General features: G+C 45.1%; 1 protein-coding gene across 3 annotated transcripts in view; it reads left to right on the forward strand.

The window, feature by feature from the left end:
• SUGCT (succinyl-CoA:glutarate-CoA transferase) overlaps positions 1-14,748 on the forward strand; it is a 579,062-nt gene that overhangs the window by 181,020 nt on the left and 383,294 nt on the right. For all 3 annotated transcript variants that reach the window (XM_074284502.1, XM_074284501.1, XM_074284503.1), the window contains exon 10: positions 13,529-13,600. In XM_074284502.1, the coding sequence (XP_074140603.1) occupies positions 13,529-13,600 (72 nt within the window). The remainder of the gene's footprint in view (positions 1-13,528; positions 13,601-14,748) is intronic.

Consider the following 14,748-nt stretch of genomic DNA (forward strand, 5'->3'; position numbering starts at 1 on the left):
CTCCAAATTCTCTTCCTCCTTCCAGTCCCTCTCTCCCTTATTGAGAATGCAAGTAATATGCTACCCATTATACATATGAAGTCATGCAAAGCATATTTCCACGTAGCTCAATCAGGTTATTGTTGCTCTTCCATGCGTGACTGTAAAGCAGCCATTTGCCCCATTCCTGATGTACAAACTTGCTTTCCTCACAGTAAAATCATCATCTACTTGTAGCCAGGTCTTAGGGGGCTGCTTGAGGCACGTAGAAATTGGGCGGGACTTGACTAAAGTGACCCGGCAGCGTCAGAATTTGGCTTTGCTGGCTCCTGGCACGGGGTTTTACCTGTTACACTACCCTGCCTCTTTCTCACTTAATGAGCATCATTCTTACAAATTAGCTCCTCTTGGGTGACTTGTTTGGGGCCAATGAGCTGATAAAACATTGTCTTTGTCTATTGTTTCACTCATTCATTCCCTACTTCCCTTTGAGGAGAAAATCTTTTGATTTGGGGGAGAAGAGGAATCTGTAGGTATCACAGGATTCTGGAATTGGAAGGGACTTTCAGCAGAGAATGGAGAACTGTTGATGCTGTAGACAGGATCCCTGCCTGAACTTGGTGCCTTTGAGATTTCTTCCATTCAGAGTCAGGATTTGAATTTGGGTCCCTGGACTTTGAACTCAGCATTCTCCATTGAATCAAGTTTATCCCTTGGTCTCTGCAGTTCATCCCTTTGCCAGGTGCCTCCTTTTAGTTATTTGAGCGTGGCTGTCCTATTTCTCCCACCTCATCTGCTCCCTGGGCTTCTGGGATTTCAAGACTGGTTCCCTATTGGCTTGAGCCCCCCTCATATTCTGGTCCCTCTCCTCTGGTTGGGTCAAGTCAGGTCAAAAAAGCATCGACTAAACCCTAAATTTGTGGGATAAAAAACATCATTAAAAAGGACAATTCCTCCTTTCATGAAATTTATATTCTTGTGGAAAAAGTAAAGGGAAGCACAGAGGAGGAGTGGGGGGGAGAAAGAAGCTTCCTTTGGGGGAACCGGATGGAGAAAGCCAGGGGGCAAGCTAGCCCTCCTGGGCTCTCTGGTCCAGATGGAGATGCTGGGCGGAGCCAGCCAATCAGAGTCAGGGGCCAGAGGGCCAGAGTACTTCCCGGATGGAGGCTGAGCCCATCTCTTCTGCTTGCATGACCCCGGACTTCAGAAGTTTTCTGAGAACTTGGGCTGTGGTGGGACTGTGACCTTCCTCATCCCAGAAGGTTGAAGCACAATATACTTCTTGAACTTTTTCTTCTATTTTAAGTTCTAAGGTGTGTTCTTCTCCACAAATAGTCACCTTTTGAATTTTCTAAATGAGAAAGGAAGAGTGGGAGAGATCGTTAAAGGAACTTAATTAATTAGATTAAAAACAAGTATTTTAAGCCATAATAGAACACGTGGAGTTGCTTTGATGAGTTTGATTTTACTAGAGGAAGTTAGAATATACTCTGGCAAACTCAGGAGGCTTCAAGGGATGCCTAATGTCCAAGGGGAAAGATAGGGTGGCTCTGCCTTGTCCCGTGCCCTGGTTAGACAAATAGGGAGAGTTCTGGGTTCAAATCTGGATGCCACATTTTAGGAAGTCTAATATCAAATGCAGGGAAACCAGGTTACTGAGAGGCCTTCAGTCCACGTCACGGGAGGGCCTATGGAAAGAACCATCAGGAACCATTGAGAAAGAGGGGAGAGGAGAGTTTAGCTTGTATAAAACAACACTGGGGGGACACGACCATTGTTCCCAAATACCTCCAGGACTCTCATAAGGAGGGATTGGATTTCTCCTGCAGTTGGTCTCTCTGAATTTTCCTGTGGCCTGGATGGTCAATCTTGAGTCATTAGAGCTTACTTGGAAGGGGCAGCTGAAAGGCTTCTCTATAATTCAGATGCTATTTGGACGCCATTTCCTCCCCTTGTCAAATCAAATATCTGCATTTAACAGCCATATGTGTATGAACCGAGCCTCCTTTCTCTTATTACCAGATAATGTTAAAAAATGGTGGGGCTCAAAAAATCAGTTGTCCCACTACAGGATGGGGAAGACACGGTGTCGGAAAAAAAGGTCTGAGAGGTTTAGTGGATTCCAAGATCACTCTGAGTCAATAAGAAGAAGAAAATAAGCTTTTGTTAAGCACTGACCATGTGCCCAGCACTGTGCTAAGTGCTTTACAAATGTAATCTCAATTAATCCTCACAACCACCTTTGAAGTACAGGTTATCACGATCCTCATGTTATCCTTGATAAAATAGGCCGAGATTAAGTGATTTATACACGTAGCTAGTAAGTGTCTGAGGCAGGGAGGTCTGAATTCAAATCCAGGCCCAAGTCACTTATTTATCTTCTGTCTCAATTTCCTCAACTGTACAATGGGCACAAGACTAGCACTTACCTCTTAGGGTTGTTTTGTGGATCACATGAGATCATATTTGTAAAGCACTTAACCGTGCCTGGCTGTAGGAAGTGCCATGTAAATGATGTGATGATGATGATGATATGAGAGGGACATCTCAGGCCTCCCCGCAGCCCCATAAACGAATGCGCTCTCTAGTCTGAGTTAATAAACATCAACCGTTCTAAACAAAAAGCAAACAGACAAAAAAGGTATTGTGCTCTGCCATATTTCATAACTTTTACAGGGTCAGGAACTGGGAAGGTTCAGCTGGGGGAGAGAAGATTAAGGGGAACATTTGTACCCTCTCCAAAGCACATTAATAATAGTTTTGCATTCAGAGTATTTACAGGGATCTTACGTAGGAGAAGGATTAGATTTTGTTTCTTGTTCCTAGAGGGAAGAATGGGGATGGAGATCACAGAGTCAAACAATAGCTTGATATGAGGAATAAAACCCTAACAGTGTGCGGGGTCAGAGGCTGGAACACAGCGGAAAGTAGTGAGCTCATAGTCTCAAAGAATTCGAGCTAGCTGGAGTCTTAAGAGATTGTTTCAGTCGCCGCTCCTCATTTTTACAGCTGGGGAAATCGAGACCCAGAGATATTAAGCAGTTGCCCCAGATCACACGGAGAATAACAGAACTGGAATTTGGATGTGGATCTTGTGACTTCCCTCTGACCACCTAGTCACTCAGTCCCCGCCATTTTCACATCTTTCACCAAAGACTGGTTGACCGCGACCTCTCGTTCAGAATTCTGGGAAAAAAGATTCCTGTCCAGGACTGATCAGCTCAGACTGGGACTTCTTGATCAGGAGCTTATGAATGTGGATGGAGAGAATTTGCCTCTTTATTTCAATATAATTGGTTTTCTTTGTTACTCTTGCTTATTTTATACATTTAAAATGTTATTTTGAGAAAGATTCCATGGCTTTACAAGACTGCCAGAGGGGTCCATGACAAAATAAAATAAAGCCCCCTCCTCTCTGGGTCCCCCACCCTGATCTGTGGCTCTATTTGGTTTGATATTTTATCAATGTGAATCCAAAGCCGGGCTCTTCTTCTGACCACTGATTAAATCTTTCCTTGCTGAGTATCTTTGAAGTAATTGAAACCTAATAAGGAATAAGTAATTAGCAGGGAGAAAATCAAGGTGGGATCCAGAGGCAGATTTGGTTAGTGATCTTATTAGACCCTCTAAGTTCTCTTAAAATTGACTTCGGAGTATCTGAAATTTACAGTCGATATATTTGTTATTTACAGAGTGTTTTCCCTATAGGATATAAGCTCCCGGAGGGCAGACACTTTTAATTTTCTCTTTGCATCTCCAGCCTTAGCACAGGGCCTGGCTCACGATTCTCCGTTTAATAAGTGTTTGTGGACTTGAACTGAATGCTTGGAGCCAGGGGAATACAAATTGGGAGGCATTTCAAAGGCATGTATTATACACTGGCTGTTTTCATTATTGGTTCAAGTTTAAACCAACTGGACCCCAAATGGAACTTGGCAAAAACTCCGTCCCTCCTTCCCTCCCTCGCTAAGCCCTCCACCTCTCTAGCTCTCCACTCCTCCTTTGCCCATCTCTGCCAAGAGAGCGTGCCTGTTCTGTGTGCCTGGAGAAGAGCAGTCTGCAATTATCGATGCATGTTATGCGGCGTAAGAATTTGTAGGGCTATCTTGCATGTCTGAAATGACAGAACATTTTATAGAAAAATTAAACTAGATATTTAATTTAAAATCTAGCCAGTACCTAAATTTGTTTGGCAACAGATTTTAGCATTAAATTTCAAAAGGATGATTATAAAAATCTAGTTTGCAAAATACTATCTTAAAAATAACTTGACAACACCTGTTCCTCAAAGCAGATTTCTTTCTTTCTTTTTTAAAAAAATTCTCCTTCAAGTGAGAAACTATCTGATTTTTCCCCCCTGGTCAGTGTTTGTTTTTTTTTTTTTTTTCCTTTTTTTTTCCTTCTTCTTCTTTCTTTAAAATTACCTACCAGGAACCCACCTATCTGCCAAATTTCAACTTAATTGAATTTTTATGGTTCAGTCGTAAACCTCTGCAAAAGAGGCACTGAGCTGGAAACACTGACCTCAGCCTCATTACCGCAGCCCCCTCGTGCCGCCCTCCTGGAGCACGCATGCTCCGGGCACGGGAGCCAGTGACGAGAGTAAGGAAGGTAATGGAAAACTCATGTCACAATGGAGAGTATGATTCGCCATCAGCTATTTTGGCCATTTTATGAAAGCTGGAACACAAGCGTGCGTTGACAAATCCAAGGGGGTTCTTGGGAATTAAGGTCGATCATAAAACTCGATAATATTTTCTAAACCTTTGTAGAACTGGCCAGCATCCACCCCTCGCCCTCATGCCGCAATTGATTCCTGTTTCTTTGACAAAACGCTTCTATGTCTGTGCCAGACTCCGAGGCCATTTGCAATCAGAAGAGGTAATTCTGCTAGAGCTGGAGCTTATTTCACACTTTTCTCCATGAAAATTTTGTAGCATTTAATTTGAATGAGTGTTTGGGGATGGGGGAGGGATCTGTCATAAAGAGGTCAGAGGGTGACATCAGTGGACCCAGGGATGGTCCTGGTTCATTGGGAGAACTCTCAGGACACTATCTGTTATTTCAGATTGGTTATTGGTTATTTCAGACAACTTCCCTTTGACCTCTCTCTGTGATCAAGCAATCATCGATCAAGCAGTCATTGAGGGCCTGTTATGTGCCAGCTGTGGTGCTAGGCACCGTGATGGCAAATGCCAAAAAGTGAAGGGGGAACTGACTTTTGGGAAGAAAATGGATGTTTTGCAGGAAGCTTGAAGCAGCAATATTGGCTCTTTCCTGAGGCTTGATAGGAGTGTCTGAGAATTGTGGTCTTTGTGTCTTTTTGATTAGGGCATTTCAAAGCTCTGGACCTCAGTTTCTACAGCTATATAGAAAGGTATCGGGGGCCTAAATGGCCTTTAAGACCCTCTGCTGACTTTAGCCCCAAGTCCTTATGGGAGAGAATGGGGTAGAGTAAAAGTGACTCAGGTAAAGGGATTTAGCGGGTTTTTTTACATGCTACTTTCTTAGAAGGTGGAAAGCAAAAATTCAGAGCATTAGATTTGCTCTCAAAGATCTGGATTCAGATCCAGCATTTCACATTTCCTTCTCCATAAAATGCAGTCATTGAACTCAATTATGAACAGGCTCTCTTCTTTTTCACTGGTAAGCTCTGAGAATGAGTCCTCCATGCTTGCTTGCTCTCTCCATCCTTGAGTCGCCATGGTTTGGCCAAGAGCCTGAGATGGGGTACAGTGTGGTACCCAGCCATGGTCATTAATTGGGTTTGGCGCCCATATCGTCGGATCTCTTTGGGGCTACACCATGGCCCCCGAGAGCACCGGTGTTCCATGCTCACTATGGCCCTTTGAAAAAACACCATGACTGGCCCGTTGTTCAGCTCTTGGGTACCCTGCATGTGTGACTGCTGCTTACCCAGCTTTGGGGCTCTCTTTGCCATTCTTTTATCTGGGAGAGTAAGTTGCCCATCCCCGTCCTTTTTCTCTGAGTCCTCTCCCAGTTACCCAATCTTCTCTGCTTCAGCAAGTCAGCCCTTCCCATCATTTAACGTTGAGATCCCAGCTGAGCAGGAGGTATCTTTTGGTAGGGGCTTCTCCCCCATCCTCTCAAAGTAGGGCAAATGATCTGGTTTTGAATGTGTGTTCAGTTGATCCTCAGGAGACCCTATAGATGGGTTTGTATCCCTTGGGTATCTCTAGTGTCTACAGTCCTGACTACTGATATTTTCCAGTTGCTAGACATGTAGTATTTATTAAACACCTAATATGTACCAGACTCTGTGCTCAGCTCCGAGGGCTGCTTGGGCTGCGCTGTGAGACATGGCTTCAGGGAATGAATCCTTCCTCTCCTGTGGATGGATCCCAGCTGCAACCTTGTTCTCTGCTTTGGGCGCCACCTTTTAGGAAGAGTGTGACTGCCTTGGGAACTGTCCAATGAAGGGGGGCTAGAAGAAAGAAGGGACTCTAGATGCTGCCCTATGAGAATGAGATGAGGGAACTTGAGTTGTTTCCCATGGAGGAGCCTTATGGGGTGGGTGCGGGACAGAGCTACATCGGCGTAGCTTAGTGCCACGAGGCAGAACTAGGAGGAAGGTGTGTTTGGGGAGGTGCGGAGAGGAAGGCTGGGGGTAATCCAAAACTTCCTCTCATCCGTGCCTCAGGAGCTAGTGGGTTTCCCCTTCCCGGCTGCCTTCAAACAAAGGCAGAATATGGCTTCCCTGAGAGATGACGGAGGGGACTGCTGCTAGGAAGGGGCCAGGCCGGACAGTGTGGAGGTAGCCCTTCCATCTCTGGGCTCCTGGATCGCCTGGTTCTGCTGATGTCTTTGCCTCTCTCCTGCACTCCCTCCTCTCACTTCTCCAGCCTCCATTTCTTCCTTTGCATCAGCTCACTGCTCCTAGGAGCTGAAGAGGATCACAAAGGACCCCAAAAGGACTCAATGGCAACAAGATTAGGGTTTGCAAAGTACTTTCCCCTCCATATCTGACTTGATTCATCTAACAATCCTTAGAGGAACTTTTATGAGTATTACTGTTCCCATCTGACGGATGAACCTCAGAGACATGAAAGTGAACGTCCTAGGAAAGGTGCTCAAAGTGGTGAGTTCAGAATTCATTCCCAGGCTGTCCTCATGGATTCATGCAGTGTCTCTATTCTGGTTTAATAAAGCTTTTCAAATAGCCCAATGGCCAGTTACTATAATGTTATGGAAAGGGGGAATAAATGACATTGAAACGAGAGTCTTTCCCATCATCCTCTCGGGGAGTGACTGCTGATGGCTGAAAGATCTTGTTTTCTGAATGCTGCTCCACGTTTCAGGAGCAGGACATAAAAAGGATCCATTCGTGCTTGTTGGGAGTCTTTAAAGACTGAACGGCAAACTCATCCGCCCCCTTGGCTTCCGAGACCCCCTAGGAGCCGTTAGAAGGGGCTCTGCTCCTTGAGTCGGTTACCATACATCACCAACAGGCAGTGTTGCTCAGAGAGAAGCTCTCCGGCCTGGGAACCAGAAGCAGGCTCACCAAATCTCAGCATGGGACGGGCCACCAAGCCAGGCCCACGTTGGAATGACTGGAAGCTGCTGGAGGGCAAGCCTGGCTTTGTTTCTGTCTTGGTATTCTTCGCTTCTTGAGGGGCAGGGCTTGGAGTCAGCATTAACAGGGGTCAAGACTTGGCTTTGACACCCCTAACTCTGTGACCATGGCACCCACTGCCAAGGCGGCCTTCTAAAGGGACTGCCGATCCGTTTCAGTAGCGAGAGGGGCTTCTTAGGAGCTCTCCATGTTGATCATGTCCCCTCCTCTGTGGATCCCGAGCACAATACAGGTCTCAGTCAGTGGCTCCTGTGGGCCACGTTCTGTGCCAGGCACCCGAGAGACCCACGTACAGAATGGTATTTGCAGTAACCCTTGGCACATGGCAGGAGCTTCTCCCTTTTATTCATTGCTTTATTTAAAGTTTATCGTTGATTGAAAAGACTGAAACAATCCCTACTCGTAAAGAACTAATCCTCTAATGGGGAGCTAAATTTTCTTCCCTATTAGAATATAAGTTGCTAAAGGACAGGAACATTTTTGTACATAGTTAATGCTTAAAGCGTGCCTGTTGACTGATTTATTATGATTATTTATATGCAGCTAGTGAGGGAAGTGGATGGTACCTTGAGTCAGGAAGCTCTGAGTTCAGTCCAGACTCAGATACTTATTAGTTATATGATGTAAGAAAATCACTTAGCCTCAGTTTCCTCATCTGTAAAATGGAGATAATATCAGTTCCTACCTTGAAGCGTTGTTATTAGGCGTGACATAGTGCCTGCTCCTTAGTCAGCGATACCTAAATGTTAACTAATATTATTATTATCATTAAAGAAGGCACTAAGGTTTAAACTGCTTGGTGCCTTTAGGTTTTAGGTTTACTCAAAGAATTCCTAGTCCCTTGAGTTCAGGACTGGTGGGATCTGTTTCCGTGATGGGGTTTGATGGGTTCCCCACCGCTCACTGAAGGAAGCTGGACCAAACACGGGGCAGTCGGGGCTGCCGGGAGGCTGTCCAACAAAACCTTTTTCTGGGGACCCAGTAAGGCTTCGGGATCCAGGAGCGGGTTGGCCCTTCGCAAGGGGTGATGCTGGCTGCAGGCCTGAGTTGGACTTTAAGCTGCAGGACTCTTGGTATCATTTTTGATGCTGAGGCTGGAGCTAGAGAAAGGGCAGCTGTTCTTGGGAAGGTCAGCCAGCTCCTGAGGGTGCCCTGGCCTCTTGCACTGAAGCCGGAGGAAGTGGGCCTGCAGGGCTCTCGTCCTGAAGCCACCCAGCTTGGTGGCAGGAAGGATAAACTTCCTTAACAAGCCTGCCTGGGAAGCTAAACGCTTGGGCCCCTAGAGGCCTTTTGTTTTTCTCCCCCCCCCCTCTGTTCCTGGAGCTGTCTGGCCACTGGAGTGGGTCTCCTGAGCACACCCAGGGAGATGTTCTTGCTTCAGTCAGAAGTTTTCCCCCCAATTACTTTTATTTTTTTGAAGGTTTGAACCAAGCTTCCATTGGGGACTTTTGGTCGGCTTTGGGGACTGACTCCTACTTGGTGGAGAGAATGCTGACAGGCTGGCCTTGGGTGGAGCTGGCCAGAGCTGCTTGGGAAAGGGACCTGTGTGGTGCCAGGCTTGAGGGAGGGAGGCTGGCCGCTGGCTAGGGCAAGGACCCAAGAGTGAGGCAATGCTTATTCTCTGCATGAGCCCCAGCTGCTGTTTCTCCTGCCTCCCCAATCACCTCACTTCTCCCTTGGCCATGTCACTAAATGTACGTGGGGTTCACGGATGACTATAAGCTCCTTGAGGCAGACCTTTTTGTTCTGTATTCCCAATACCTAGCACACAATAGCTGCGTGATAAATTCTTTTTCAGCAAGGACTTTTTTGGGTGACAGCTTTTGCTTTTACTCTAAGTTTGTATTTGTGGTTGATTTCTGATGGGAAATACGGTCTTTCCTTGGTGACGTCAGGTTGCGTCTTGCCTCTCATTTTCCATCAGCATCCCTCAGGTACGAGGTGCCTTCCTGAGCAAGGAGCTTCTTCTCTGGGTCATGTACCTTTAGACGCGTGACCGGCCTGGATCCCTGTCTCCTCCTCAGACAGATGAACCATGGCAGTGGTTTTGAGAAATAGGCTAATATTGGCCTTAAGCTAAGCAGATTTAAATCGGGGGAGGGAGGAGAAATAAGTTCTTTCCCAAAAGCTTGTCACAGGCTTGAAAAACAAAGAGAAAAGGGTCCCCAAGCGTGAACAGTGGCAAATGCGCCAAAATCCAAGTTTGAGCAAGAACACCCAAATGGAGAGGAGGCTTTAAAAGCCAGGGAGGCAATAGAAAGTGCTTGTTAAAGTAATTAGTAGGAGGGTTACCCCTCCCCCCAGCAGAGTGGGCTTCCTTAGCGTCGTGAGAGCAGGATGAGGGAGACAGAGGGAGATGAGCCAGGTGGGCTCTGCCCCGGAACAAAGGTGCCTCTGTGCTTGCTTTCACCTCAGACTCCTCTCTCCCAATGGGAGAAGCCTCGATTAATATTTAAATGGTTTTGAAATGATTCGGGGAGGCTTTTATCTCTGAACTGAAGGCTTCATAAATCTGGCTCCTTAGCAGAGGCATTTAAGGGCACTCCGTTTGGACATCCGTCACCAGCCCCAGGATGCCCCTGGGTGGAAGGTCAAGGTTAGGGTCCCAGAATAATGGAAGTTACTACCACCTTCATTTGGATCCTTCGGAACCTGGCTGAACCGGAGGCTACTTGTGCTCAGCCTTGGATGAAACCTCTCACTAAATAAACAAATTAAAGGCGTTAAGCTAGGCCGGGGAGAAGACAGGGGTGGCTCAGCTCATTTTTATTTATTTTTATTTTGGCCAGTAGGCGTCCCCTCACTGCACAGTTTCCTTGCTGGTAAAAGAGGGATGGTAATAGCATTAGCACCCATTTCCCAGGGGTGGTGGACACCTCAATGATCTCACAGGTGATCTATTTGGGGAATTTTCATAAAAGGCACCCGTCATGTTGTTATTATCATTTTTAGGCCACACACTTGTAAATCATGAAATATTTCCTTAAAATCTTCTGCAGTCACGATTTTCTCCTAATTCTGCCTTTTTTTCTCAATTATGCCAAATTAATGAATTGGAGAATAACCTCAGTTAACCACCATTTGAGTAAATGAATGTTCTCAAGTAACAAACATTTCCCCCCGAGGTGCTGAGTTCTAGGTTGAATAATTCATAACCTGGAAAAAGCTGGAAGATCCAACTCATGTATCTAAAACTTTAAGACAAAGGAAGTACTTGAGAGCACTTATATTTGTTCAAAACAGCCACTTGGGATCTTCACACCTGGAATTGCAGGTCTTTCTAAATCCCTCCAGAAGGACCCCGGTGACTGAGGCCTTTCAAGATGGCCAGGTCAGCTCCTCACAATTTTTATGTGCTCCCAGCTTTCTCTAGTGGTTCATTAGTTCAAAATTCCTGTAGACATCCATGACCTCCAGGAATAAAGTGTCTTTAAAATTGGCTTCCATTCGGACAGAAATATAAGAAACCAAATTTCAGCAAGTCATTACAAATGCCTTTTCTTTCCCCAGAATGCACACGTAATTTATTCCTTGCTGCAACCTCTCAAGGGACTCAGGAAACAACAACAATAACAACACTATCATTTTGAAAGGTTCCAGAGAACTTTATCCAAGCTTTGTTTCCTCAATTTGACCTTGGGCAAGGGGTTTTACTTTTCCGAATCTCAGTTTCCTCATCTGTAAAGTGAGAGGGGTTGACTGGGATGGCCTCGAAAGTCCCGTTCAGTTCTAGATTCAGAATTCTTTGATGAGGAGAAAAACAATCTTCTAGTTATAAACCTTGATGTTTTCACAATCATGGTGTGGCTGGCTCTGACTAATTTGCCCTGGCTTTTTTAATGGGTCAGGGGCGAGGGGATAAAACCCATATAGATTACATAGAAGAAATACTAGCTTGGGGTTGCAAGCACAGGGGCCTGTGAACTCCTGCCTTTTCTCATTTGCAGATGAGAAAAACCAAACTTCTTCCAGCGGAATGTGGGGGGTAAAATTTCACCTTGTAGCTAGAAATATGTCTTTTCTTGGGAAAACGTTCCTATTTGGGATCCTGTTGCTAATAACCATCACTGCCATTTTGTACGCCAATAACTATGAGGAAAGTAATAGAAATTCTGTTAGTACATCTTGAGAACTGGGGACACATGCTGAAGAAAGCTTTTAAGAGGCTTGACTTAGAGCTTGCTAAGTTAAAACAAATTGAAAAGCCCCTATTTGAAAGAGATTCCCCCACTCGATTTTATTTTGCCATGTCTTCATTTATGAATTTTGAGCATCTTTGCTTTGCTTCATGGGTAAATCACCTTTAAAATGTTTGTATTTGATTATAATATTACTTGTTAGCATTTTTAGTTGTTTTTTTTTTCAGTTTTGAAATTTCTTTTTTCTCTTTGAGGCTGGGGTTAAGTGACTTGCCCAGGGTCACACAGCTAGGAAGTATTAAGTGTCTGAGGTCAGATTTGAACTCAGGTCCTCCTGAATTCAAGGCTGGTGCTCTATCCACTGCGCCCCCTAGCTGCCCCCAGGTTTGAAATTTCTGATAATTATTTTAATGCTACTGTGAGCAGCTGTTTCAGCATTTAGTTTAGAAATAAAAGCAGTAATACATCCCCCAAAGTGGCCTCTTCTCTCGTTGACTTTGGCCCTATCTGCTCTCATGGTTGAACTAACTATTCCCAGCTTATAAAAACCCATTTTCGAGAAAATTGGTTGAGTCCTTAGAGAAGATTGTCTCAAAACTGGAGAGGACAGAGCTGCTCTGGGTGTCCATGAATATGGCAAGGTGAAGCCTCTCTCTGGGTTAAGGAAGTACAAATTTGGACTCTACCAGGGAATGAGTGAAATCTGAACTCAGGACCCAATATAGAGATCAAGCTTCCAGGCAAACATCTGAGGTAGATCAAGAAGGTAGGAGAAATTCTTGGTGTGGCTCTCTTGGAAACTCCTGAAGATTTTCAGAGTACTCCCACTCTTTCTCAATGATATTAACTTTTGGAACAAAAGCACGATGCCTTACTTTTATTGTTCTAGTGAGATGGAGATTTTTTTTTCTGTTGCTCATATATGAATTATTTCCTACCTCTATATATTTGAATGAGGAGTCTCTTGTATTTAGAAGGTACTTCCCTATCATCTCTCAGAAGCTGATCAGTCTAGTCATCAAGCATTTATTAAGTGCTTACTGGGTGCAAGGCATTGTTCTAGGTCCTGGAGAAAGAACCTATTCCCTCAAGGAGCTGATGGTTTAATGGTGGAAGCAAAATGCAAATGTGTGTTTATGTATACATATATATTCATATAGGTATAACATATCTACATATGTATATATATGAGATTCCTTCTACTGTACAGTTAAAGAGGAAGTAAGTAATCTCACAGGGAAGGCACTATCAATGGCAGCAAAAGGCAGAAACACACATTAAGCACCTACTATGTGCTGAGTACTTTATAGCTGTCACCTCATTTGATCCTCACAACAACCCTGGGAGGGAGAAACTGTTAGGTGGGGATAAGATCTTTTATAAAAAGCTGGATTTGAGATGGAACATGGGAGGCCAAGGAGATCCTGTGAGGGAGGGCATTCCAGGCCTGGAGGACCAGAGAAATTAGAGCTGGAGTGTCATGGGTGAGGAGGAGACACGGGGCCGTTGTCATTGGCGGAGATGTGTAGGACTGAAAAAGTCTAATGGACCACATTCTGAAGGGCTGTCCCTGAGGGTTCCTGAGTAGTGACATGTCCGGCTCCTGGGGGACTTTGGAAGATCATTTTGGCAGTTGAATGGAGAATGAGAGGGGAGAGCCTGGGGCGGAAGGAGAGGAGGGGGTATGAGCACTGTTGTGAGGGGGCAAATTACAGGACTTGACATGATCAGTGTGGGGAATGAGAGAAGTCAAAGGGCTGAAGCTCACAGGGGAGCTGGGCTCCTCATTCAAAAATCTCATGTGCTTGTTTTTCAGGCTTTCAGAACCAAGGATGGCTATCTCGTGGTCGGGGCCGGAAATGACCAGCAGTTTGTGACAGTATGCAAGGTAACGGCGCTCAGATTTGAGGAAGAAAAGTGGTTCCAAGGTTGTTTATGAAAGTTCACAGCCCATTCCTAGTCAGCCAGCTGGGGGAAGAGGCATATGGAGCTTGGGACTTGATGCTTTGGGAAGTTGGTGACATTCTTCCTCTCCTTTGTGTCTTTGGGACTCCAAGCAGGCATTACCTTCCACAAGATCCCCCCAGGGCCCAGGGTTGGCCCCTTCTTCCCTCTGATCACCTGTATCTGCTGTATTTGTATTTTGGATGTGCTCATCTACGTACATGTTATGAACTCCTTGAGGGTAGGCCTTTATCTTTGTGTCCTCCATCCCTGGCCCAGGGCCTGGCATGTTTATTGTTATTCGGTTGTTTTAGTCATGTCTGACTAAACCCCACTTGGGATTTTCTCGGCAAAGGCAGTGGAAGGGTTTGCCATTTCCTTCTCCAGCTCATTTTGCAGATGAGGAAACTGAGGCAAACCTGGTTAAGTGACTTGCTGAAGTTCACACACACACACACACACACACACACACACACACACACACACACACACACAGATTTGAACTTAGGAAGATGAATCTTCTTGGTTCCCAACCTGGCACTCTATCCACTGGGGCACCCCTAGTTGCCACATTGGCCACACAGAAATATTTAACAAATGCTTGTTGATTGATTAATTAATGATGTGGAGAGAGTACACTTTCGCTCTGTCTATAACCAACTCAATCAACAATTCAAATTCATAATTTATTGAAACTTTACGTCATATAAGACCTTGGAGATACAAATGGTACCATCCCTTTCCTCAAGGAGTTTGTACCCTGTCAAGATAATAAAACATCTACACAAATGATGGTGGTCCAAGGTATGGCTTACATGTTTATGACATTTTCAGGTCTGCAAAACTCCATCCATACTTTTCTCACTTGATCTACCCAATGGCCTTGAGTCCTAGTGAGTGTAACTGTTCTTATCATCCTTTATAGACTAAAAAACTCACGCTGAGAAATGTGTACTCTCTTGCCAAAGATTTGAACCTAGGTTTTGACTCCCAGTCTAGCATTTTTCCCCGTTATGCTCTTGCTTTGGGGAAAGGAGAGACTCAGATAAGGAAATATAAGAAAATTGGAGGGAGACCATTTTACCTGGAGAA

The sequence above is a fragment of the Sminthopsis crassicaudata genome, chromosome 1 (assembly GCF_048593235.1).
Source record: "Sminthopsis crassicaudata isolate SCR6 chromosome 1, ASM4859323v1, whole genome shotgun sequence".
NCBI lineage: Eukaryota > Metazoa > Chordata > Mammalia > Dasyuromorphia > Dasyuridae > Sminthopsis > Sminthopsis crassicaudata.